This window comes from Ipomoea nil, unplaced genomic scaffold, assembly GCF_001879475.1.
Source record: "Ipomoea nil cultivar Tokyo-kokei standard unplaced genomic scaffold, Asagao_1.1 scaffold3069, whole genome shotgun sequence".
Taxonomy (NCBI): Eukaryota; Viridiplantae; Streptophyta; class Magnoliopsida; order Solanales; family Convolvulaceae; genus Ipomoea; species Ipomoea nil.
Window position 1 is genome coordinate 7,274,664 of NW_017619497.1, and position 27,140 is coordinate 7,301,803.

The window sequence follows — 27,140 nt, forward strand, 5'->3', positions numbered from 1 at the left end:
TGCGGGCATATAACATATAAATTAAAGAATAATATTATGATATGTTTGATTCATGAGTTTAGCTATCAGGAATGAGAATCAAAGTGAATAAGTGATTGTTAATGTTTGTTTGTTTAGACGGAAAATGCAAGATTTTCAGCAGTGTCATTACCAAGTATTTGATTCTCATTTTTCCAATTCCGATTCCCATGTAGAAACAAAACACACCCTTGGTACTCCCCCCCCCCCCAAAAAAAAAAAAACATTATATTTAGTTGAAATATAAAATCAAATATTGGTGAGCAAATTTAATTTCAAATTAGGGCCACACTTTAGCATTATAGAGTCCTCATTTCTCGTTTTGATGTTTTACCTCATGCATAAGACAAATATAAAACTTGTCTACTTATTATTCTATGCGACAATATAATTTCACTAAAATTGAAATTGACAAAATTTGTCTTTCTAAGTCAATGATGTAGCCTTTAGCATGTCTCCATTAGAATGGATTGAGATCAACCAAAAAAAAAAAAAAAGTTGAGTAATTCCAACTTACTAATTAGATGTATCTAAAATATTATAAACGTACCCATCATTAGCAATTTGTATTAAAATTGGGTACACTTTATTCTATTTATGTTTAGAGCGTAACTTCATACTGAAAAATTATTTGGTGCTACTGGAACATTAATTAAGATGTTTCCATATACTATGTAACAAGCCGTGACACGTTATCCCATTTATAATATTGTGTTGGGACTTAGTTAAAAATTAAGTGGCACACGCTTCTCATGTTTTAAAATTTAAAGTACTTAACATACCAAAATAATTGTTACTTAAAGCGTATAAAAGATCATATTAAAACATTTGTTCAAACATCATCAAAATCATATTCTTCGTGTCTCAAGCATTATTACTAATTTGAGCATTGAAATAGCCCCTATGTGCCGTACCATGTCCACATATTTAATTTATATTTTATAGTAAAGAAATTATAGCATTATAATTTTTTTTTTTTATAAATCTTATGAACCAACGAAAATGAAATAAAAAGAAAGAAACTATATACTTGTGATATGGGATAAGTCTACTCAATAACATATATCCATAGAAAATTAATCGTGCCTCAAATTAGATGTCTACACACCCTAATCATTCTCATTAAAGTTCAAATAAATATTTTTTTAGAGTCCCTCTAAAGTTTTAGACCCAACTCTTTTTTGACGATATTATCTTGAATGTTATTTTCTTCAAAGTTAGTTCTATAATTTTTCTTCTACTCTATATAAAAATAAAAATAAAAGAAAGAAAATGATAATGTCAAAGTACGTAGAAAAAGAAAACAATCCATTAATGATGGACGGAATCGTCGGTAATAAAGAAATTTCTATTCATCTTCCATTCCACTGAAACATAGGCTTCAGAAATGAGGAGCTAACGGCAGACTATATATATATATATATATATATATTGAAAGGTTCCCGTGCGGTGGATTAATGTGCGTGACATTTGTACTCAATGTGCGTGAGTGTTGTGTTTAATATGCCTGAGATTTGTACTTAATGTGCGTGAATGTGTAAAATACAGCATAAAATACTGATGTCAGCTTCTTCCCCATCCCCAGTAGCCATTTGTGCCCTCCCTGAAGATGATGATGTGAAGGCGAGCTATGATGGTTAAGAATTATGGGAATAATATAACAAAAATTCACACTTTGCTGCTGTGCAAATTTTACTGTATGTGCGTCATTTATATAAACATTCAACTGCATTGAAGGTAGCTGATAATCCAGAATCCATGGCCAAATTGAAGGAAGAAGTAACAAGAAGCTTGGGCGTTAATGTGCGTGAGTTTCTGTTCTGCTTCCTTCTGAGCTCGTAATTTTGAAATACTCACGCACATTAAGCACAAATCTCACGCACATTAAACACAATACTCAGGCACATTAAGTACAAAACTCACACATATTAACATGACGCACATTAAGTACAAATCTCAGACACATTGAGTACAAATCTCACGCACATTAAGTATAAACCTCACACACATTAATCCACCGCACATACGCACGAGAAGCAACAAATGCATGATCCCTTCCCTGGCCTCTATATATATATATATATATATATATATATATATATATATATATATATATATATATATATATAAAGAGTGTTGGAAGATAGCATCTTATTCTCTCAAAATGTTGAATATTTAACTTCAAAAGTTGTCACACCCAAACATGACAAAGTATTTAGGATGATGTAAATTATACTGACTCAATGACTCAGCACACATCAAATATTGGTGCGCACAAGGGATCTATCCATTTTAAATATAATTTCCGCACTGTCGCCGCCAAAATTTAAACATTAATTTCTTCTCCCAAATATTATGTATTAAGTTATTGAGCTAGACCCGTGCAGACAATATCACTAGTTGGATCTAGCAAAGTAGCAATCATGCATGGGTCGGAAATGGCAACGGAAACGTACACCACCACAAAAAGTAGCGGTGACGGAGGAGGAAGTTCGCTTCATTGACTCAATGCTTTTGGGGGTGTTGATTTTCTTCAGTGAAGTAGACCCACACGGAACGTCGGAACCTATTATTATATTATATTGTTATTTTATTATAATAAGAATTTAAAAAGTTATTTTCTCTCCATATAAAATTAATTGTGATAAAAGATAATGAAATAAGGAAATAATTTGTACATGAGATGGAAAGAGAGAGATTAATTAATCGATACCAACTAAGGATAAAAGGATTTTAAAAATATTTATTTAGAAAAAATTTACGCATATGATTTCCAAAGTCATCATAAGATAATAGTAAACTTAATTCATATAGCATGAATGTCGTCACTTCTAATTATTATAAAGTCATTCATGATTATTTTTCTTTAACAGTTTTGATAATGCAGAGTATTATTTTAAAGAACTTTCGTACATCAAAATTAATAATGTCGTTTCATTTATTGTGTATTTTTCTTTACGAACCATATTTCAACTCCACAACAAGTAACTGGAAACGATAAAATACAGGTTATAAACTTTTATTGCATTGACTGAAATTTTAAAAGTATAAAATAATAAAGATATACTTATGATAAATTTTAAAAGTATAAAATAATAAAGTAATGATATAACTTATGATAAACTTGTTGATGAAGGAATCAATTGCAATTTTTGGTAATAAATCTTTTTAAATAATAATAATAAAAGGGCGTAAAGTCCAAATCCAAAATGAGACCGCCGGTATTGGCTAAACTACTTATACTATGTATACGTGTTGAGCTTGAAGAGTTGTAAATTGGAAGGCAACTTCGCCTGCCGGCACTTCCTAGTCTACTATATTTTCTGACATACGGAACAATATAAGAATTTTAATAGATCTCCTTTTTGTTTTATTCTTTTTTTATTTTGTATAGGATAACATATTATAAGTGCCAATTGTCATCAATTTTATTTCTTTTCCTTTTATATCATCAATAAAGAATATATGACAAATATATTATTTAACTTCCTCACCATACTTGGCAATTTTCATAATATAATTTACAACACTAGTTATATTTAATTTATATATAATTTGATATATTTATTTATAATAAAATATAAGTAATGCTACTAGTTCCTAAATCATAATTTTTTTCATTGTTTGATTGGTTACGTTACATTTTATATGTGTGTGAGAAATCACATTTATTACTCGATACCTCGATGGTAATAAGGAAACAGACCGAGAGAGTAAATTTAGTAGTTCATAATTATAACTGAGTATCGAATTCGAAAGTTTAATTTAATTACTTATTGTCTCCCATTTATAATTTTATAAATCAATAATTGATTGTGCCGTCAATATTTAAGAAATGCCACGTAAATGAAACCCGACTTGACCCGGCTTTCGCTCAATTTGCCGACTATATATATTCGCATTCTCTCCTCTTTCGCAAACCCACAGCCTGAGTTTACGAACTTGACAGACAACAATGTATACATACAGAAAGACATATACGTATATATAGAGAGAGAGAGATAATGGCTCCAAAGAAGGCTGCGGCGAGGAGAGTTAACCCGGCGGAGCAGAATGAAGAGGTGCGTTACAGGGGCGTAAGGAAGAGGCCGTGGGGGAAGTACGCGGCGGAGATCAGAGATCCCGCTCGGAGGACGCGGGTTTGGCTCGGGACGTTCGAGACGGCGGAGGAGGCCGCTAGGGCTTACGACAAGGCGGCCAGGGAGTTTCGCGGCGCCAAGGCGAAGACAAATTTCGCGCCGCCGCTAGGGGATCATCAATTTCCTCTCGGTAATTTTGGGAAGAAAAACAACAGCCACAACCAGAGCCCTAGCCACAGCAGCACTGTGGAGTCGTCGGGCCGCGACGGCGGAATTTTCTCGCCGACGCCGCCGGATCTCGCCCTCCGAGGTCCTGCCGCCATAACGGCGGGGTGGTTTCCGTCGATGAACTATCATCCTCCATCCGGTTCTCCTATTTTCCCGGTCGGGTACAACCCGCCCGCCGTAAATCTCTCCGGCCAGATGTTCTACCTCGACGCGCTGGCGCGAGGCGGGACGGCGAATCCCCCGCCTAACCGTCAACTGGAGACGGTGGATTTCCTGGGCGGCGCCGGAACTCCGACCGAGTCAGACTCGTCCTCAATCATTAACAATCAGCCGAAAAAGGGCGGCCTCAACCTGGATCTCAACCTACCGCCCCCGGAAAATTCGTAAAGCGGGTAAAAGCAGGAAGAAATTGAATATCTATCGGTGGGCGTGTCGGCGCCGCCGTGGAAAATAGGAAAAGCTGATCTAACTTTTTGGCATCAGATCAGAGAAAATCGATAGAATTTACTACATTTTGCAGGCTGTTGGTTATGTAGCGGACACGATTTTGCGTGTCCCCTTAGATTATAACCTTAATCTCGCAAATTAAATGTGATGTGTTTTTGTATAGTACCAACAATTTCTCTGAGAAAGAAATTCTTGTTTTCAATTATTATTATTAATTATAATTATAATTATTTAATTCGAAACTTTAATTGATTAAATGTTCCTATTTTAACATAAAATATATCACTAAATTCGAGGATTTGTTTACCTCAAATTGGGTTAAAGGCAAGGACGGCGTAGCCGCGGCCCCGGCGAGGTTGTCGCTAGATTTGGATTATAAAAAAATACGTAATTTTTTTTTTTTTTTTTTTTAAAAAAAGGGTAATGTGATTTGATTGGGACAGGAAAGCCGACTGGCAGCCCTTGGGTCAAACAAGTGTATCGTAAGATCGCAAAATCATTTTTGAAATCCACAAAAATTTCATTAAAATAGTAATTTGAAAAATCGACAAAAAAAGGTTATAATTCTGATTTAATTAATGAGATTTGATTAAATTTATTTTAATTAATTTTTTTATAATATTTTATTTAATATTAGTATACAGTATATTTATTTATTTAAATTTTATTTATTTAAATATTACACCTAAAAGTATTATTAAACATTAAATCAAATTTAAAAATAAGTAAAGAAAATAAATAAATAATTAAAAAAATTTGATTTGACCAATAAATAAGAAAAATATTACTTCTTGTCGACATTGACGTTGTCTTGATTGACATGGTGAGAATAATAAAAATTAAAAAGGAAATAAAATTTAGGGTGTTCAAGTTTTCAGATTGATAAATACTTATGTATTCTTTGCCATTGTTGCTAACCTCATTTAAGATCATACAACAAAATAAATTGATAATTCCTAATTTCCTATAAACAAACTTGTTAACGGGTTGACATAATACAAAAAACTAAACACAAGCACGATTTGTTAAAATTAACATGTTAGAGTTTCAAATATATACATGAACACGAACTTTAATTGTGTTAAATGGATTGACATGATAGACATGTTTAATTAACATATTTTGTATCTACACAACATTATATAACATGATAACTTATTTAAAACTTATTAGGCATGTTAATGTATATATTTTTTAATAAAATTTTAGGAAAAATGTTATACTAAATCAACAAAAATAGTAAAGATATTTAATTCATGACATACCATAATATTCATAATATGATAAAATAATATCTAAAATTTATAATTAATCCTAATATTAATCCGTTTTTAAAGGGTTTAGCGGGTTAACCTATTAATGCACAAATTTTAGCAAGTTTATTATTATTATTTTTTAACTTAGGTGATCTCAGCTTTGCTGGACTGATCCCAATTCAAAAGAACCCCACCCATAGAGCCATTGCGAAGATAAATCCCGAGTCAAGCAATCATTACACCAGTTAGATCCTAGTCTTCACAATTCAGACTTTTCATCATCGTTGGACATTTTAATCGAGCACCACGCTGCCTCTAATTCATTATTTTCGTGTCCAATTTTGTGTATTGTTAAATCCACAACAAATTGTCAAATATTCATGAAATTCTTAAAAAAATATCCGTATATGTGAAGAAGTATGTGTATTTATTACGTAGTTGCTGACTAATTAAAGCCAACACCGATGACCTCATTCAACTTGCCGTTGTTGCCGTCATTTATTACTCCGTACTAACTTTATTATTTCTTTATATTAAAAATAACCAAAAAAAAAAAAAAGATTCCTTTTGATAGGCTGAGAACAATTGCCGACCGACGGCATCGTCTTAGACTATTTTGTATACGAATCTAGAATCAAAATTTCTCCGGTAGGTCTTGTATTTACTTGAATTTTTTTGAATGCGTATTTACTTGAATTAATTTCAATATTTTGTAATTATTAGGCTAACATTATCTCTATAAATTTCTCTCATTTGCTAAAATACGTCTCACTTCTACATCATCAAATTTACAAATTCTCTACTATTTACCTTACATCTTTACAAATATCGCTCATTTTAAAAAATGAGTCCACTTTTATATTATATTATAAATTATAAATATAATAATAAAATAATATTTAAAAAAAAAAAGTGAAATGGTTAGGCAGCTTTCCCAGCAGCCCAATTAAAAAGTGAAATAGTTAGTACAAAAAATTGTCATTTGTCAATTCTCTCTTCATTTGTTAATATTGTCAATTCTCTCTCTACTTGGAATACACTTGGCTTTAGATATATTAAAAAAAAAATTATCTTTCTTCCATGTCATCTTGTCAATCCTAAATTTTTAAGGATAATGTTAGTCTTACACTATTTTACATTTAACTTGCAAGTTTTTTTTTTTCATTTAATAAAATTTCTAAAACGATAACTAGAAGATGTCATATTTATAATTTGAAATCATATGTTCTCTCTTTAAAGCGTTAAACTATTTTAATAAATATGGTTCAAAACTAAAATATAATTTTTTTTTTAGTATACACTTGTCCAAAATGACTAAATACAATAGAAATAAAAATCAAATGTATTATGATAGATTTATAGATCACACACTTACCAATAATTAACCTAGACAATTTCTTTGGAAACTTAATCAAACTCAACAAATTAGAAAAATTGGTCTTAGAAAATTAAATGTTAAATGTCTGAATATATAAGTCGATCTAGGCTTGCATTATGACATCAAAAGTAGGTTATTATAGCTATAACCCGAGCCATGAAGATCAATAGGCCTCTTCCATTATAAGTTAAATGTATTGACAATCAATTCAGTTGTAGTTGTACTTAGTGTTTTTTTTTTTTTTTTTACTTAAGTGATCATAACTTCACTGGACAAATTCTAAACCCACATGAGCCCGCCCCTAGAGCCACTGCAGAAGTAAACCCCGAGTAAAGTAATCATCTCACCGCTTAAACTCTAGTCTAGCTTCATCATGTGTCTCATTTATTTTTCAGTGAGATTCAAACTCCTACACTACTATTTACCGTCTTCAATCATGATTTCAGGTCAAGCGACGAACCACCATTTCAGGTCAAGCGACGAACCACCAGGCTAAGCTCCCACCTAGTGTTTGTGTCTTATTTTGCAGACATAATTGTTCTCAAAGAACCAATTAAAATGTGAAACCCATTAACTAACTTAATTAATCATATTCTATGATACTATCTTAAAGCTATCACAATAAAATCATGAAAGCAAAAAGATAGACGTAGGGCCCGGCCGAGGAAAAGAAGAGCGCCGCCGTAGGCGGCACGTTTGCCGTCACCGGTGATAAAGATGAAGACAAAAGACGACGAAATGCTACCTAACCTAACGCCGAAGCTGCTACAAAAAAATTAAAGTTATTGAAACTGGGAACTTCACATCCATACAATTTTAGGGAAAAAGAACAGAGTTTCTAGAAGGCTAAGGAAAGAAAAATATTAACTAAGGGGAAAAAAACAGTGTTATATGTTGAATCCACACTACATATATGGTTCATGTTCTATGTACTGACTTTAAACACAAGTGCCCAATGTCACCCAACATTATATATATTCTGTAATCTTTTGTGGAGATCTTTCACTTGACTATATGAATCAATGAATATAATACTCCGTACATGGTATTATTTTCATAAGAAAAATATGACTGTCTTACACGCGAAGTAAACTATTGACATGTGTTATCAAGAGTTTCGTTAAGGAATAATAATTGACTTTGTAATCCGTTATTGATTCATTGAATACTTCTGTATTTTACTTCGATAGTAAAAGTTTTACTTGTCATGATGCAGTTGAATTATTGACTATTTAATTAAACATATCAATTACGATATATCACATGAAATATATTTTTATCAACGAAGTAATTATATCATATTTTTCTTAACACGTGAAGCATGATTTTTTTTTTTTTTTTTTGGTATAAGTAGGAAAGTGAAAAATGTGTGTGTGTGTGTGTGTATATATATATATATATATATATATATATATATATATACTAGTTTTTTACGCGATTGAGATAATGCCCAATATTTTTTTTAAATAATTACTTTAAAGTATATTAAAGCAAGATTATATTGGAATTGTTCATGCATAGATAATTGAATGTTAAATTTGTGTATTTAAATAGACAATTCTTATCCCAAAATAGACAATTCTAAGTTTACAAATGCAAGATAATATAGTCAAGATTGATTATAATTGTCAATAAAATAATTGTATAGGTATGGTTGAAACCAAATACGGGACATAAGGGAGAGCAAATAAAAATTAGGGTATAAAATATTAAATATATACTAATATTGAAGAGCTAATTGCTGATTGTCAAACAAGGACATTACGAGATAGTTTTTTACTTCATTTTGTTGTGTGATTTGAATACTCTTTTTGTCAATAAATCCCCCAAATAGTTAATATGATTGACTTAATTTTTTTTTAAAACAATTATTATTATTATTATTATTATTATTATTATTATTATTGTTGTTGTTGTTGTTGTTGTTGTTGTTGTTGTTATTATTATTATTATTATTATTATATTATTATTATTATTATTATTATTATTAACACTGCTGGAAATTATGAAATTTCCGACCACATGAAAGTGATCTTAAATCAAGTCAAAAGCAAAAAGTGATCGGAAATAGCAACAAAGGTTTTTCCGGATACCAAAAGTGGTCGGAACAAGACTTTCGACTTGATTTAAGATCACTTTCAGGTGGTCGGAAATTCCATAATTTCCAGTAGTGTAAATATATGTATACCTTTAGGTCATTTACATGTTAATCTAAACAACTAATTTTTTTAAATATCTTTTTAACAACCGATAAAAACATTGTAAGGACAATGTGGCGAATATAATTAATTGATGAATTTGAATGTAAAGAATTTTTATATTGGAGAAAAATAAATACAATATAACTAATGAAATTATTTCTCTTATTTAATTTATTGATAATGAATAATTTTTTTTGAATAAAGACATTGTAGACACATAATTCTAAATTAAAGAAATGCATATGTATTATTTTTTGTTGTAGCTACTAAGTTATTATTTAATTTAATAAGAGTAAAATAGAGTACTAATTATGCCAACTTTGATTGAGATGAGGTTCGAACGTAAGACCTTTCGTATTGAAATCAATGAGTAAGTTAACAGTGAATTAACAGAAATTAGTGAAAAAGTTAACGGATAATCATATTCATTAAGGATAAATTAGGAAATCTTAAGAAAAAATTAAAATCTAATCTGAGTCATTCATTTGATTAAAAAATTTGACCGTCATTTTTTCTACCCATTATAGGCCTAACTCTCTTGGGCTCTTATTTGTATATATAGTAGATATAATATGCAAAAGTTGATTTTTTTTTTTTTTTTAAAAAGTGAAATGCTTGAGAGTTGAGTAAATGGGGGTGGTAAACCTTGGGCCCACAAAGGGTGATGAGTGGATGAGGCGAAGAATTTGACAAAAAGGATAGGGAGTTAACGGCGCGGATAAGACGGAAATTATAATGATTAAGAGAGTGGGTGACAGAATGCTGCGCCCTGATTGGACGACCGTCAGAGCTAAGGCTAAAGGCACCACACCACCAAGACGTTCAAAGCCGTCACCAACAGCGCCGTGACCCTGTCCGCACGACACCTTAAAGTAAAAAAAGCACAACTAAAGTATGGAGTTATGGTACTAAAAAAAAAAAAAATTACCATTAATAAATTTTATTACTGATAAATAAAATTTAGATTGAATGGGTCAAATGTAACAATGATTTTAAAAGTTATGAGATTAAATTTAGATAATTTTAATAATCGGAGATCAAATGTGATAATGATTTAAAAGTCGTGAGATCAAATTTAAAAAGTTTAATGATCAGGGATCAAATGTGGTAAGAATTTAAAAATCGTGAGATTACATTTTAAAATTCTAGTAATCCGAGATTAAATGTGAAAACAGTCTCATACTCATGGAATCAAACGTGGAAAAAACTCGATAGAAATTTTATTTTGTTTTTTTATTATTCTTATTTAGTATTATTTCTTTTCTTTTCAAAAAGGAAAGACACGCTTCCCGTCAATGCCGTGGCTCCTTTTCTATGACATCTTTTCCGACGCGTAATAATGTAGGTCCCACACTATGTTGGTTCTTCCAACCTGCTATTCCGGCACCGAATTTGTCTTTAATGGGATCATTACATCCATTTACAGCTTTAATTTTTTCTTTTCCAATAAAAATAATGTCCTGGCGATATATACACTGCATCAAGAAACAATAAACTAAAAGTTAAAAATATCATTTTTTTTAATCCCTAAATTTTCAACGCTTTTAATGAAATTTTAACATCGAAACAAAAAAAAAAAAAAAAAAAACCATTTCACCGTACTTGAGGAGTTAAATCTACACTACAGTTAAGAATTAATTTCACTTTTGGTCCCACGGTTTTTGAATTCTTATTATTTTTGGTGCACAATTTTAAATTTTTTTAATTTTGGTGCCCAACTTTGTATTTTTATCAGTTTTGGTCCTTCCAGCCAAATTGACGGTAAAATATTTCCAAATTTTATATTTTAGGGGCAAAATCGTCATCCCATGAAAAGATCTTCAATATTTAAACAAAAGAAAAATCATATTAAGAGGAAAAAAAAGAGTTTGCCAATGGTTGAAACTATAAATCCCATAGATCTGTCTGATTTCTGCTCGTCTTTCCCATTATTCTCATCATCAAACACCTATAGATATAATTTTACAGTAATTTTGTTTAGATATTGAAGATGTTTCCTTGAGATGACGATTTTACCCCTAACAATATAAAATACAGCAACATTTCGCTGTCAATTTGGCCAAAAGGATCAAAACTGATAAAAATAACAAAATTAGGCACCAAAATTAAAAATTTTTAAAGTTGTGCACTAAAAGTGATAGAACATCAAAAGTCGTGGGACCAAAAGTGAAATTAATTCCTACAGTTAATAAAAGAAGAGTAAATACCCAAAATGGTCCCTCGACTATAGCTAAATTCACAAATTGGTCCTCAACTTTCAATTTCACCCAATTAAGTCCTTAACTTTGTAATTTTAACACAATTTGGTCCTCTATCTATTTGACCGTTTGTTGACTGTGATTTTTGAGGATATATATGTAATTTCATCGTCCATCATCGGTTTTTTAAGATTCCGGTTGCATTTCCAGACCGCACTGTTACATTTGAATCCACTGTCGAAAGCAATCTACCAAACCCGGTCACCTTCTTCATCCTCCCTTTGGATTCAATGTAGTTGAATTCGTACCAGAGCGAAGAAGACGACGTGTTTCCGAACCGGTGCAACGTCATCCTGGAGGCCTCCACGTGCTCCGACGAGAGCTGAAGGTTCTTTTGGAGATCATCGATCACGGTCAACAAACGGTCAATTAGATGGAGGACCAAATCGTGTCAAAATTACAAAGTTAAGGACTTAATTGGGTGAAATTAAAAGTTGAAGACCAATTTGTGAATTTAGCTATAGTCGAGGGACCATTTTGGGTATTTACTCATAAAAGAATTTAAAATGTCATAAACATATTCATTTCATGTATGTGTAGAATATTGTGTAATAAATAAAGCCATTCTTAGTGTAAAAGGGTTATTGTGGAATGATTCATGATTCATCAGCATCCTCAATCCGGAGCACTATATAGACATATAAGGTTTAATTTTCTATCATAAATAAAATAAATTAAAGCTTTGGTTGGTTACATTCTTCCAATGCAACAGTGGTAATATACAACATTTCTTGCAGTGTCAAATGCAACGAGGCAGGAGGTCGCATCGTATTAAATATTTTAACCTGTGGAAGTGTGCAGTGTTCTTCATATCACTGAATTTAATTAATTGCATATTTTCCAAATATACAAATCGTCCGTTGACAAAAATGGGCATCTTCTGTGCACTGCATCTGGGATTTCACAACTAATTTGATCAGGTTAGCAGAGGAGGTCCATTTTCTGCAGCTGTTCGAGTGTTTTTACTGTTTTCTTGACCATGATGTCTTGCCATTTGCACATCGCGAGAGAAATGGGTTCTTGCCTTTGCGTAAGGAGCTTCTCGTGCTGAGTAAAAGATGAAAGAACAGTTAAAGAAGACAACTTTATCAGAGGAGAAACCAAGAAGATTGAAGGATGGATAGTTTGGTGAAACGATCATGAAGCTTGAATGAATTAATATCCTTTACCTGCAATTCTTTGAGCCCGAAGAATGTTTTGCCTTCTTTTCCACCAACATGTCAAGCATGTTGCGATTAGCAAAAGTGCCACGAGAGCTCCAAATCCAACAGCGACTTTGGCTCCAACAGAAAGGTGAGGCCCACATGTTCTCAATCCAGGAATTCCGCAGAGGCCTGCATTATCAGTAAAGCTGCAAACATCCCTAGTTAGTATTTACAATACAGAAAGTATAGATAGAAGATTAGGTGCATGCACAATATGCAATGATTTCAGACTCCATTATCCTACCAGCACAGGAATAAAAAATAAAATAAAAAAAGCTCATTCATCTGCTAGATAGCAAAGACATCTGCAAATGCTTTTCGAGTAAATGTCAAAGCTGCATATTCCATTGTACTAATCATCTTAAATCAAACAAGAATCAGATAGCAGGCAGAAAAACCTATGCTAAATTATATCTGTAGAAAGTGTTCTAAACACCTCATTCTGGACTTTTGATAGTTTGATTCATGTGAAAGAAACTCTTTGGAAGGAACATATCTGAGTGACATCGCACAACTGCATAGCCTAAATCTCTTAAGAATATTTCAAAACCCTTTGCCAAATGCCAATACAAATTAAACAATGAAAAATTAACAAACCGTACTTGAAACTAGCTCTATGCAAGAGTCTTCCGCCCAACGCAACAGGAACTCTTCCAGAGAGGGAGTTTCCATTGAGATTTCTGTAAAACATGACTCAAGAGATTAGAGCTCAGTTCTATATATACTCATTACCTCAGATGTTTAAAGTATCTTACAATATTCGTAATGAGGTCAATTGTCCGAGGCTTTCAGGAATAGATCCATTGAAAGAATTGTACGAAAGATCCCTGCCATTCAAATATTGCATTATGAATCACCAAGCCAGCATTTCAAAGAGAACCGGAGAAGAGTGAAGCCTCCTAGTTTTATGTACTTTTCTCATACTTTGTTAATCAATTGCATCATAAGAGTAATATGCAGGGGTTTAACTTACAGCATTTCTAGGGCAGTCACCAGTCCAAGTGCTGAGGGAATAGGTCCTTTGATACTGTTTCCACTCAGATTTCTGAAAATGTACAAGAACATAAGAGATGGGATTTTGCTAAATGACTCATATATATACTATACATGCTGACAGAGTAAAACTTTGAAACTTGCTGCTTGGCATGCAGGGTTCTGTTAGCATTTGTTTCAGTTGCAAGAATAGGAAAAGGATAATGTCCCTAAAATAGTGCAATATGTTGTGAGTGTGATGCACTAATGCTATTAATGCATCATTTAATACAATATCACACAATTAACTTCATATACACACACACTCACACAAAATAGTGTATACATGTTGCTCAAACTTAAATTAACTTCATATACACACACACTCACCCCTAAGAACTAGGCATGAGAAAACCTTTCCTTTATCTGGCCCAAAGGCCAGAACCAGCTCTTAATAATGATAAAAGCAGAACCGTAAGCATGAATGGGCTGTCTTTTATTCTTTAACAAAAATCATCAACCTTCAAAATGACCTATGTAATTATTGAAATACATATTCCAACCTTGTATCTCTTAACTTACATGCTTTGCAGATGACGCAAATGGGAAATCTCATTTGGCAAAAACCCCCGCAAACCTTGGTTGTCCAGGCCACTGATTGCAGTAAAAATGTCACATGAGTGATTATGATCATACAAGAAAAAGTAAAAGCATTTTTACATTATAGTTAATGAATGTGACGCATGCATTTATTATACAATAAATATAAAATATAGTAGTTAGCACAAAGTGACGCACATTTTTTAAGTAACTCAGAAGGTTAGTTGTGCAATGAAGCTTAGAAACTCAGATCTTCAAAACCAACACTAAACACAAAGTAACTCATCTATTAAATGACTAGACAAGTCAATATTGTCTTTAGGCTATAACACCTCTAAGAACAAATGGAAGAGAACAGTCTAGTAATGTTATTAATTTTTGGAGACACTACTACATTAAGGTGGCGTTTGATTGTGGACTTTTGTACCTTACTATGGGATTTGATACCCATAACCATGTTTGTTTGTCTACTTTTGTTATCCTACTACTGGATTCAAATCCCTTTTAAGTAATCATAAAACCCATTACCCCTCTCTTCCCACACTTTTGAACAATGCCACAATGGAATAAAAAATGAGGGGAAAACAAATAAAAAGGTCATTATCAATGCAACTTTAATACACACACACACACACGTGCGCACATATATGTATGTGTATATATATGTACATTGTTATATATTTATTTATTTTTATTTTAAATAATTAATTATTTGTTTATTTATTTTGATTCCAATTCCTATTTACTACCAAACAAAGAGACTACTTCTACTTAAATCCATTATCATTATTCATTACCAAGTATTTGGTTCCAATTACCATTTCGATTCCAATGTTTGAACCAAACACCCTAAGCATATAAATGTGAGATTTTTGTTTCTGTAAAGTTCTTCTATATGGACAGACAATATGCTCTATGTTCTCAAGGAAATAAATTATCACTACTCACTGAAGTAATTCTTCTGTATGTGCATAGAATAAATATTTGCATGATATATTTGGATATCAGAAAGTACTCAGCAAGAGCATAAGATCAAGGACATACAGGCCATCAATAACCCATTTATTAGAAGTTTTGTCATATAGGCAGTCTGTTCCACTCCATGGATGCTGCTGTGGAACACACGGATCACCATTCCATCCAAGACGAAGTGGAAGTCCAAGTGCATCCTTAAGTGACTGCAAGGCCTTGACTAAAAGAAAAAAGACAAGGAGAAACTGCAGTGTTCATTTACTGATTTACATCATCTAACGTTGAAGATTAAAAATTGTTGAAAATGTTTGTGTGCGTGAAAAGTAAAAGTCTCTGGAGCAACCAGAAGTCCCTTTGGCAATTAAACATGAAGCTATTTTGCCTAGCACAATGCTATTATTAAGAAGTCTTAAACCTTCACAATCCATTTTACCTCTTATAGCATTATTGATAAGAAGCATCATGAGAATATGATTTGATTAAAAGTTTATTTTTACCTTCTTCTGGTACAGTTTTGGATTCAGCTACTAGAACCTCAAAAATCTCAATGGCATTGATTATGGCACTAGTTCCTTTGGTAGGCTGCAGCGTTATAGTTAAAGTCCTGCCATTGATAGCAACTGTCTTGTTCAGGACAAGAGCACTGTTAATACCCCCAGCCATCTTCACAATGTCAACCCCTGGAAATGCAACATCCCCATTTATCAGGATATCAAGCACTCTTTGCCCTTCTCCTGTAATAGATGAGTCAATTTCTGCAAAGTGCAACCAAATGGAGTAATTTTGATTGGGTTCCACATCCACTGAGTATGTTAAATCTGGCTGTTCAGCAGTACTAACAATAGCAGATTTGTAGAGAGCTTCGGGATAAACATTAGGCCGAATAGAGGCCTGTTTGATACTTTTTTGCGTAGATATAGAGTTATCAGAACCTTGTCCAAAAGTAAGGATGGAATTCCAGAATCGATCCCCACCCCAACGATCTCCACTGTAGTCAACATCAAATTGTGAATTCTTAGCACCACAGCTCAGTCTTTTATGAGTTCTAAGGATTGTTCCTTGACCATATCCAGTTCCAAAGTAGTATGCTCTATCATCTACTTGGAGAATTTCAATAGCCAGTATTGCAGGATCTCCATGACCAGTGCTGTGAAAGCATAGCGATGCAGTGCCATCTTCAAGAAATACAAGGGCTTCAACAAACACTCCCTCATCATCATGAATGCTCCAACCAGATTGCAGAGTATAAATTAAGGTTCCTTCAACAGATACATCAAAAAGTGGTTCATTATCAAAACTAGGATCTGCCACCAACCCAAAATAAATCCTTACTGAATAGTGGCCATGTGGCACTCTCTTGATATTGTAGCAATTTTCTGGACCTTCCGATAAAGGGAAGTACCGAAGTGTTTCAAGTGGAGGACTGATAAAAGTCGGGCGGGTTCCATTAGTTGGTATCCCTCCTGTATATGCAAAATCTTTATACCAGAGAGTATTTGTAGGTTTGGTATGAACATTCTGCCTAGCTCCACAACTAATCCGCATAACATAAGGCCCTGCAGTTGACATAACACCATTATATAAGTAAAAATCTAGACTCAGATTCCAATATTCAAGTAAAGTTTCATACTTTCATTTCTCACAGAGTTTCAGAAGCAACTGATATGAAGCCAGCAGACATAACTACCAACATTCCGTCTAAAATGATTAAAGTTGCGACGGAAATTACTACCTATCTTCACACTTCTCTAAACTTAATATTTTTTTTATCAAAACAAAAACATGAGTATTTCAATTTCCATCTCCATCTCCACCCATCTTTTCTTCAGATCCAAACAACTGTTAACTCCTGGTCAAAGCACAACTACATATAACCTAATCTATCAACCTAAACATCAAATCAAGAGATAAAAGAAGCTCTAGAACTTCAATTCAACTTTCAGGAAACCGAAAATTAGAGCAAAATATAGTACAACGGCGAAAACGAAAGGTTCGCTACCCCAACTGCATGTCCATACTACTACAAAACCACAGAGAATGACTGTGACCACTTGACCTATACAGAGTTACAGAAATATGTGAATGTAAATAGAGAGCGAGAGAGAGAGAGAGAGAAGAGATTACCAGGGCTAGAGAAGGAGAGCTTGAAGGCGAAACAGAGAGCGAGGAAGATGGAGAGGAAACGAAGGCTGTGCATTTTGGACTGGAACTTCTTCATCGGATTCTTTGCTTCAATTTCTCCTCAGTCTTTTTGAATCGTTGAATCCTCCATTTTCCATTTCTTCTGAGAATGTAGAGAGAGATAAAGGTGAAGAGATGGACAAGCCGGACGTGCTGTGCAGCTAATTCTGCAGCTATACGGTAGTTTGTAGTTGTATATTATATTACTGTTGAAAAATGTTTTTTTTTTCTTTTTCTATTTTAAAGGCAGTTATTCCCTATTGTGTAATTATTACATTCACATCCCACTAATTTAGGGTAATGTTCCCATTCACAATACCAATGAATAAAAATGGTTTTATACTTTTATTGTCACACATTACAACTAGAAAATCAAGAGAACAAATAGATTTATTCTTTGAAAAATGTTTTCTTTTTTCATGTTTCTATTTTAAGACAGTTATTTCCTTATGCGTAATTATTATATTTAGATCTCACTAATTTAGGATAATGTTGAATATGATCAGCGAATTCACAATACTTGATGAATAAAAATTATTTTATTGTCACACATTACAACTATAAAATTAAGAGAAAAAACAATATTATTCTTTGAAAATGTTTTTTTTTAAACTTTTTCTATTTTAAGCCTGTTATTCTCGTACGCGAAATTACCGCATTCAAATCCCACTAATATAGGATTGAGTCTTTACCATATTTGGTTCAATAATCATTAAGTTGGTAAGTACTAACCGGTAGTTTGGTAATCATAAGATCTTAAATTTGACTACTAGTGAGGATTGTCTATTAGCATATTTAGTTTGAACAAATACATATGTAACTATGTCGATTTGCCTCCTTATGGTCTTTTAGTTCGGCTAAGATTATAAAGTAATCTTTAGTTAGAGTGCACATTCGGGTACAAAAATTTATGAATTTAGTTATAAAGGTTATTCTAATTAGTTAGATTGTCTTTTTAATTGGTAGCGTTTAATTATTTTATTTTAACATAAAAAGCTAATAGAGTAATTAATAAGTCAATAGAATATGAAAATTGGGATGTAATTTTAGAAAGCAAACATTGCAATACTCTAAATTATTTTCTTTTTATTTTGACCCGTGAACAAGGTAATATTTGCGTGCTACTGAGGTGTAGGAAAGTGTTGGTGGAGGCTACACGATGGCCGTCGGAATAGCGGAAAACGATCTTAGACTCTTGATCCGTGAGAAAGGAGGAAACAATAATCATTGCTCATTAGTGAATATTGACGGGTCACGTGTAAATTAAAAATTGCGGGTCCAGGGAGTAAGTGTGCGCATGCGTCACACTGGGGCCGCTAATCATTCATCATTTTCATTCATAATATTCATTGATGCCTATTGCCTACCCTATTAAGCTTTCAAAGTCCATCCCACCCCAACCACTTCCCCCCATGCACTATTAAATACTCCCTCTGTCCCATTTTGCATGTCTTACTTTCCTTTTTAGTTTGTCCCAAAATGTTGTCCTCTTTCCAAAATTGAACATCACCATCATTCTACTTTTTCCCAAATTACCCTTATGACTTTTGCTTTTATTCCCAAAAGTGAAAAAGTGAAGGGCATAATTGAAAAATACATAACATTTACTTTAATTCCTTAAAAAGCGTGCAAAAAGCAAATGAGACAACCAATTCGGGACGGAGGGAGTATTCATTTATTCTAGCTAACCAACGACAAAAGCAATGGTGCAAAGGGAAACATCCAACGGTGAGGATTGTACAGTGAAACGGAGAATAAAAGTACAATTTAGTTTGGTATTTTGTGATAAGTTCATCTTTAAGTTAAGTATACTTTAATTATGATATGTTTTTATTCATGAACTTTATTTTAGTTACTTATGATGTAATACATAGATATAACTTCATTAAATACATATATATATATATATATATATATATATATATATATATATATATATATATATATAAAATAAACTTATTCAATTTTAAAGTCTTAAAAGCTTCGAAATGCATCATAACTCAATTTGATAGGTAGATTTTATCTCTTGAGTTGTTGATGGTAGCCAGAGATTCCAAACATCTATGTTAGTTATTAACTCTAACGAGTCAATCAATAATTGCATCATAAGTTTTTTATTTTTTTTTATTTTTTGTTTTTTTTTTGTTTCCGTGGTGCGATAATTGTTAACGCAAAAGAAAGTAATTTGACGGTCAAGCCAGAGAGATTTTACCCAACGCCCTTAAGACTAATTTGCCATTAGTTGAGAAGGACATCACGCCATTTTGTTACATACAAATTATTTTGACCTGTTGATATTGTGATTAAGAAACTCATGTCCTCTTATTCAATGCTTTTGGTAACATTAAATAAAACTTCACAATTTGAAAAATGAAAAACAAAACTTTCATAAAAAAAAAAAATTTATAAATAATGAAATGGTTAGTAGTAATCATAAACAATAAAATAGTTAATGAGAAAGTCAATTCTTCACTCTAAAGTCTTGAATGGTTTGACCTTGACTTTAAGGGAAGTTCCGAACCGTTGATAGAGGAGACTTTTTACTCGCTTGTAATTGCATATATCAAACTTCCAATCCGCCGGAAATTAGTGCGCCATCAAAGCCTCCAGTTCCGGATACGGGCCGGACTCTTGGAAGTTAATGGGCGATTAACGATGTGACCCATATTCTTTTTGGTCCATATAAGTGCTTGAAGGGCCCACTTGGGTGAAAGCTACTGCCATCTCCGTGAGCCCAAAAAAAAAAACAAAAACTGGCCTTTTAAATTGCGCAAATTATTCTATAGATCCGGTCCAATCTTCGCAATTTACCTTTTGAAAATTTACAATTTCTATAACACAATATTAACATATATGTAATTAATATCTTATTTTATATTCACAAAATTTCTTTCAAATACTACCGTCACACAATATTAACATATTAGAATTTGATGACCATGTATTGTATTCACAAATTCCCTTCTACAACTTGTTATGTGTTTCGACATAGAAACACAATTTATATTCTAGAAATTCACAATTTCAATACTAAATATACACATTTATACATCGATTAGGACCAGGGTCCACATTGCAATGTAGACCATGGTCCATGGTATAACCAGTTTTCGTGGCAAATTTTGCTGTGGACCATGGTCCGTGTAGCAGTGTGGTCAATGAAGTAAATATCATTCTAATTACACTTCAATTTCATTTGACATTATTGCTTTGTTTTCTAGTTTCATTTTTCACACACACTAATTTCATCCTTTATTATATAATAAAGCTATATGGTTTGAAAAATAATTAATATTACAATTAATGCCACAACATCCTTTATTATAAATAAAAAAAAAAACACAACATTTAAACAATAAAATAGCTATATATTATATAATCATATAAAAAAATATACTTTTGAAAAATAAAATAGCTATATATTATATAATCATATAAAAAATGTGTTCAATTAGAGTTTAAATTTACACATACAAAATTTGAAATTTGCTTTCCAAATGTAATTATCTTAGCTAGTATTTGTTATGTGAAAATTATAATATAAATGAAATACAATTAAGAATAAATCAATGTAATTATGTAAATTATCTCTATAAATTTATTTGAATATGCACATAATTAGAGATTATATTAACCATACAAAATTATAATTTTAATTTTAATTGTAATTTTGTATTCTATAAAAATAATAAATACTTGACCAATGGAAGCTCAAAAATATTATTATATTAAATAATTTAAAATATTTTAGTTTTTCTATTTTTTATTTATATTCACAATAACATAATTTTTTTTCGTGCATCGCGCGGGTGGATTACTAGTTATAACAATAACGAAGTATCATTTTAATTATGCTACAGTTTCATTTGACAATATGCATTATTGCATGAGCTCTATTTTGTAGTTTCATTTTCCATACCCATTAGTTTAATTATAGTAATATTAAAATGATATTTTAATTACACTCTAGGATCATTCGACAATATATGTTAGTGTATGATTATGGATTTTAGTTTCATTTTCTACACACTAATTTCATTATAGTAAATTATCATTTTAATTATACTACAATTTCATTTGACAATATACGTTGTTGGATGAGTTATGCTTTTTAGTTTCTTTTATTACACACGCTAGTTTCATTATAACAACCCTAAAGTATTATTTTAATTATACTATAATTTTATTTGAAGATCATGGTTCACATAGTACTATATGGACCATTGTCCCTGTATAACAATTGTTGATTCGTAATGACTTAAGTTATTAGCTTACGAGGTTTATGTATATACTATTACTAAGACTCTATCAGCAGTGAAAATGGGGTTGAAGTTTGGTCCATCCTTAACCTTAAGACTTAAGAGCCTATAGGTTGTGCGGAAAAAATGTTGTCAATGACTTAAAAACGTGCCATTTTGGGAGTGACTCATTTTTATGTTAAATGTATAATAGATGGTGTTATGCTAAATACTAAAGTTTTTGGTAAAAAAAATGTGATCATGTAGCTTTATGAATCTAACTACTCTAGACAGTGATAATATTGAGAAGTGAATATGGTGTGGTCGAAAGTAAAGTGTTTGAGGTGGCTCAAGGTCTATAAGTCCCCCCATACTAACAATTAATGCACATTTTATAGGCGAGGCAGAGTAAACATGTCAAGTTACGGTCATATCTTACACGTGTTGAATGTAGGTTTGATTGTTAGAATCTTCATGCAAAGTGTTTAGATGACACTAAAAATGTGATGGAATATGATATGACTAGTTGCTCTGTTGGGGATTAATTGGGGATTACCTTTTGAGGTAATTCTGGAGGAAAAGGCTCGACAACTCATTGGGTCCAGTCAGGAATGACGGACACAATATAAGTTGAAGAGAGTCTATCAGACGCTTATTCATATCGAGAACTCTGGTAGGTAAATGAGGTTAGCAGCGATCATAGATGGTTGGTTCCGACTAATATCGTACGAATCGAATATGCCTGGTTGTGCTCGTAAATTCCTTATTAGATGGTCGAATTAGATAATGATTTATCTCTTATGGAGTATTTTTAAAAGCTTGTAAATGACTTATGAATTATCTTTGAGAACTCAAAGTTACACACGTGTACAAAGAATATAATACTTATCATCTGGTTGATCTTTCAATTTAGTGTATCAAAGGATACTGGAAGGTCTGGATTGAATAATTTGTACAGACATGAAAATTAAGATTTGAATGATCAATTGATGACGCAACTTGTGATTTACCTCCACAGTGACTCTAGGGACAAAATTATGTGAATTTAGAATTATTTTGACGAAACTGAGATAACAGTTAAAAAAAGAAGTTAGTGCATCCAAGAAATGCAAGTCTTTGTAGAGAAATCTTATCATAAGATCAAAAAAATCACATCATGGTGAATCATGCACCTTTTTCCATGGAATTGGATCCCAAATCAAACTTAAATTAACTGTAGTCTGTAGACTCCATCATGCATGGACCCCACGTTTTCTACTAAAGAACATGACACACTTCATTAAAATCTGATTACACCTGGACACCCATCCCTCACTCAGAGGGATTATTGTCTACTCTACCGGGTCCCACTTTTGCCACTACTCTCATGATCTCATCCTTATCCAAAAAACGATTTTTTTTAAAAAAAATTTCACTTATTACTTTCTAATTTGGTTAAACACTAAATAATCTTCCTAATTTCGTTATATTAATATATTTCATGTAAAAAAGACAAATTCAAAACGGGGAAGTTTTTGCAACTGAATTTACAAGATACTAGGAAACTTTTTAGCTCTAATCTTAGTATTTATTTGAGGATTAGCATTCTGTTATCTTCACAAACTACACAACTAACACAAGAACAAATACAGTAGAAAAAAGAAAGGGAACAAAAATGGCAGATTGCTGGGATGATGTGATGGCTGGACCCCACCCTGCCCTTGGCAAGCTCAAGAGCCTTACCGTCAAAGTTGGTAACGTTCTTGCACCCAATTCTTGTTTCTATCAAATTTTAATTTATCCAATATTGGGTTATTTCTAAATTCATAATTTATCTTTTTCAATGACTCTTGAACAAATAATCAAATTAATAGCGAATTGTCGTGGCACTTTAGCCATATAATCAAATTAAAGTTAACCGTGGTAAAGAGTGTGGGGAGATCTTTCCAAAAAGTCCAAAGCCTCTATATATCACAAGGCCAAGTAAAAGAAGTTTCTCACTTTAGCCGCCATAGCTAGGGAGAAAACACAGAAGCTAAGGGGTAAAAAGAAGGAAGGCAAACGTTGTTAAAGATGGTTTTGATTGATAGGAGTTGGGATGATGTTCGTAGAAATGGAGATCGAGGTTTCGACAAGCTTCGCACGCAGACAGTTACTGTCAAAACAAGTATTCTTAACTTCTCCGATCATGCATATATGCATCTCAAAGATGTTGTGATCTAGCGGTTTGATTGAGATTTCAGAGTTTTTAAGGGGACTTGATTGTTTTTGTACTGTTTTTAGTTGTTAATGTTTGGTTGGTTGTTGTGTTTTGCGATTAGATTCTGGGGTTGGAGAAGGATCCAGCAAGTACCAGAGCTCTTTGTCGATGCCGGTCAGCCCTGTAGGTCCGATGACACCAACCACTCCGTCGCCCACGGCGGCGCGTAAAGATAACGTGTGGAGGAGTGTCTTCAACCCCGGCAGCAACCTCGCCACCAAGAACATCGGCGCCCAGGTTTTCGACAAGCCTAAGAATACCAACTCTCCTACTGTTTATGACTGGTGGGCCATCAATTTTTTTTTTTTTTTTATCTAACTAAATCTCACTTTATGTAATTAACCAAAGCTACTTAATTGCAGGCTGTATAGTGGTGAAACAAGATCCAAGCATCGTTGAAGATCGATCGGAGGGGTTCATTTCGTGCCATTCGCCGACAAGAAGTGTGTTTGCGTACGTGTAAATAGGGTGTGGGTCCGTCGTCAGTTGCTTTGCCGGCGGTTAAATTTTCCGGTTAAGAAGCGTAGCTATGGCGTATAATTATCTTTAATTAAGAATATTAGTTACGGCTATGGCGTCATGCTTCCTGTTTAATTTTGGTTTTGTTTTTGGTATGGTTTGTTGTAATTAAGGTTTTGTGATGACCTAACTCCTCCGATGATGCCAAATCAGTTTATAGTAATCTGTGTGCGCATCAGTCGGAGATTCCGAGTAATAAATTAGAATAATAGGGGTGATAATAATGATTATGAATAATAATAGTAAGGTTGTTTTGTGTTAGTGTCGTTGTGTTGTCAACCTTATCTTAAACCTGGCAGATCAACAATTTAGACAGTTGGCACTTGCGCCGTTTGTCGATAGTGATAACTGATATTTTCATTTTTTATTATTAAAATTACCCTTTTTTAGTAGATTAAAATTAACTTCTCTCAAAATGTTGAATTCCCAACTCCAAAGACCTCACACCCCGCAAAATATTTGGGAGGATGTAAAACGGTGATTACTCAATGGCAGAAGGGGAATCTGTTCATTACTGTTGCTGAGATTTGAACTCTGATCTCTTCTCTCAAATATTATCCACTGCTCACTGAACTACTGAACTATTGAGCTAAACCCGTGTGGATACATTAAAATTAATTAATTCTTGAGATAGCAATTACAAGTTTTTTTTGGGATAAATCAAATAAGTTGGTATTAATGGTGGATAAGGATTTGGATCGAGTTGTTAATAAGAGGTTCAATGTTTTATATTGTATAATAACTGCACACAAATATCCCATAGAGAATGAACAAGGTAGTAAATAATAGGAAAATTGTTAAAAAAGTTCATCTATAATATACCAATTATCAATGTTATTCCTGAATTATGAGTGACGTAAATATTGTCCCTCAAATATCAAAACGGTGCACATATAGTCCCTCCCGTAAGAACATGTGGACATGTACTATGCGCTCGGACCAAAATGATTTTGTTTTGGCTTGTTTTTTTTTTTTTTTTTTTTTTTTTAATAGAAATTTCATTTCTCGTTTCTGCTGTTAATTTAAAAAAAAAAATAAAAATCATTGTTTCGAATGCAAACTCATAACAGAATACATATAATCTAACATAATACACATAAACTCTCAGAATACACATAAACTTTTAATACATATAAAGTCATAACTGAATACACGTAAACTTTTAACATAATACACATAAAATATGAACATAAAAAAACGACGTCGTTTTGGACAAGGCGCTCAATGCATTGTGCGCCCTGGTGCATGATATAGCGGTTGGTTGGTTTGGCAACACCCACAATGTCAATGTAAGTAAGGGCATGACTTTCGAGACAGTTAAGAGCATTATGGAGTAGTTTGGAATGAGATTTTATTGCATAGACGAGTTCTTGCGCGCAAAAGATTGATGAAATTATGGCATGGTCGCATAGGCGGTGTCACGCTTGAGTACTTTGGAAGGAGATTGTATGGACGAGCTCTTACGCACAAAAGATGGCTGGAATTCTGACATTGATTGTCACAGAGGCGGTGCAACGCCTGTGCGCATGCCCATCTTTGGATATAGGCGATGCCAGTGAGTTAGCTCATGTTCAGACATGAGTGTGTGCATGCCTGTGTGGTAGTCCCCTATTACGAATTATTAGAGATTTTAGGGTCTTTTGATAGTATAAAGAGTTGGGCATGAAAAGATACTGATTTCTTTTTATTCTTTAGACACTTGTAGCGAAAATTAGGCTAGTATTTCATTTTGGAACTTATTTCAAAGTCCTGTAATCATTGATTAGAGTTGAATTCAACCATACATTAGTCATCTTCAATAAAGAATTTTTTTCTCAAGTCTTTTTTTTTTTATTACCTTGTGCAATGTTCTTATTACCTATTTGTGTTTCCTTTATATATATGTTTTCTAAGAATGAATAGTTCGATTAGGGGCTTAGGTCAGGATTATATTACCTATCTAGATACTATTTATGTGATTATTGTATATAAGGAAAAGAAACTTAACCTAAGGGCATCTCCATTTGTGTGTTTTAAGGGAATTTTGGTACGTTGGAGATTTTAGACAACTGGGAAGGAAAGATTTTAATGGTTTTAAACTCCTGTAAGCACGGAGATTTTGCAGGAGAAAAACAGCTTTAGTTATGGATGTCATTGAAGCTCCTCCGATTAATTTTTTTTTTCTTTCTTTTTTTTTTTTTAGCTGAAAAGTTAATTTTTTAAAGTTTTTTTTTTGTTGAATTTTGTTATTAAATTTTTATGCAATAAAATTATATTTAAAAAATTTGTAAACATTTATAATTTTCAACTTACTTTAATTTTGATATGTGTAATTTAAATATAATAAAAATAATAATTATAATTATAATT

At 32.6% G+C, this 27,140-nt stretch overlaps 3 protein-coding genes across 3 annotated transcripts; 2 read left to right on the forward strand and 1 right to left on the reverse strand.

The window, feature by feature from the left end:
* Nucleotides 1-3,923: 3,923 nt before the first annotated feature.
* On the forward strand, nucleotides 3,924-5,004 carry LOC109164548 (ethylene-responsive transcription factor 4-like). Its single transcript, XM_019313039.1, has one exon. The coding sequence runs from the start codon at nucleotides 4,023-4,025 to the stop codon at nucleotides 4,710-4,712; it is 690 nt and encodes a 229-aa protein (XP_019168584.1). The 5' UTR covers nucleotides 3,924-4,022; the 3' UTR covers nucleotides 4,713-5,004.
* A 7,463-nt stretch (nucleotides 5,005-12,467) lies between these two features.
* LOC109165778 (putative leucine-rich repeat receptor-like serine/threonine-protein kinase At2g14440) lies at nucleotides 12,468-17,983 on the reverse strand. Its single transcript, XM_019314705.1, has 9 exons — nucleotides 17,739-17,983; nucleotides 16,112-17,170; nucleotides 15,687-15,834; nucleotides 14,625-14,696; nucleotides 14,044-14,115; nucleotides 13,826-13,897; nucleotides 13,673-13,750; nucleotides 13,035-13,216; nucleotides 12,468-12,912 (listed from the first exon to the last, which is right to left on the reverse strand). Exons 1-9 carry the CDS (start codon nucleotides 17,830-17,832, stop codon nucleotides 12,782-12,784), a joined length of 1,908 nt encoding a protein of 635 aa, XP_019170250.1. The 5' UTR covers nucleotides 17,833-17,983; the 3' UTR covers nucleotides 12,468-12,781.
* A 5,933-nt stretch (nucleotides 17,984-23,916) lies between these two features.
* Nucleotides 23,917-25,052, forward strand: LOC109165661 (dormancy-associated protein 1-like). Its single transcript, XM_019314516.1, has 3 exons — nucleotides 23,917-24,179; nucleotides 24,334-24,556; nucleotides 24,635-25,052. The coding sequence occupies exons 1-3, from the start codon at nucleotides 24,086-24,088 to the stop codon at nucleotides 24,669-24,671; spliced, it is 354 nt and encodes a 117-aa protein (XP_019170061.1). The 5' UTR covers nucleotides 23,917-24,085; the 3' UTR covers nucleotides 24,672-25,052.
* Nucleotides 25,053-27,140: the final 2,088 nt, after the last annotated feature.

Excerpts from the sequence above, each read along its gene's own strand:
- LOC109164548 (XM_019313039.1), top strand. The coding sequence starts at position 4,023 with ATGGCTCCAAAGAAGGCTGCGGCGAGGAGAGTTAACCCGGCGGAGCAG.
- LOC109165778 (XM_019314705.1), bottom strand. The coding sequence starts at position 17,832 with ATGAAGAAGTTCCAGTCCAAAATGCACAGCCTTCGTTTCCTCTCCATC. Across the intron at positions 17,171-17,738 it reads GCTCTCCTTCTCTAGCCCTG|GGCCTTATGTTATGCGGATT; the intron begins GTAATCTCTTCT and ends TGTCAACTGCAG. Across the intron at positions 14,697-15,686 it reads AAATGGGTTATTGATGGCCT|TGGCCTGGACAACCAAGGTT; the intron begins GTATGTCCTTGA and ends TACTGCAATCAG.
- LOC109165661 (XM_019314516.1), top strand. The coding sequence starts at position 24,086 with ATGGTTTTGATTGATAGGAGTTGGGATGATGTTCGTAGAAATGGAGAT. Across the intron at positions 24,180-24,333 it reads GACAGTTACTGTCAAAACAA|ATTCTGGGGTTGGAGAAGGA; the intron begins GTATTCTTAACT and ends TTTTGCGATTAG. Across the intron at positions 24,557-24,634 it reads TCTCCTACTGTTTATGACTG|GCTGTATAGTGGTGAAACAA; the intron begins GTGGGCCATCAA and ends ACTTAATTGCAG.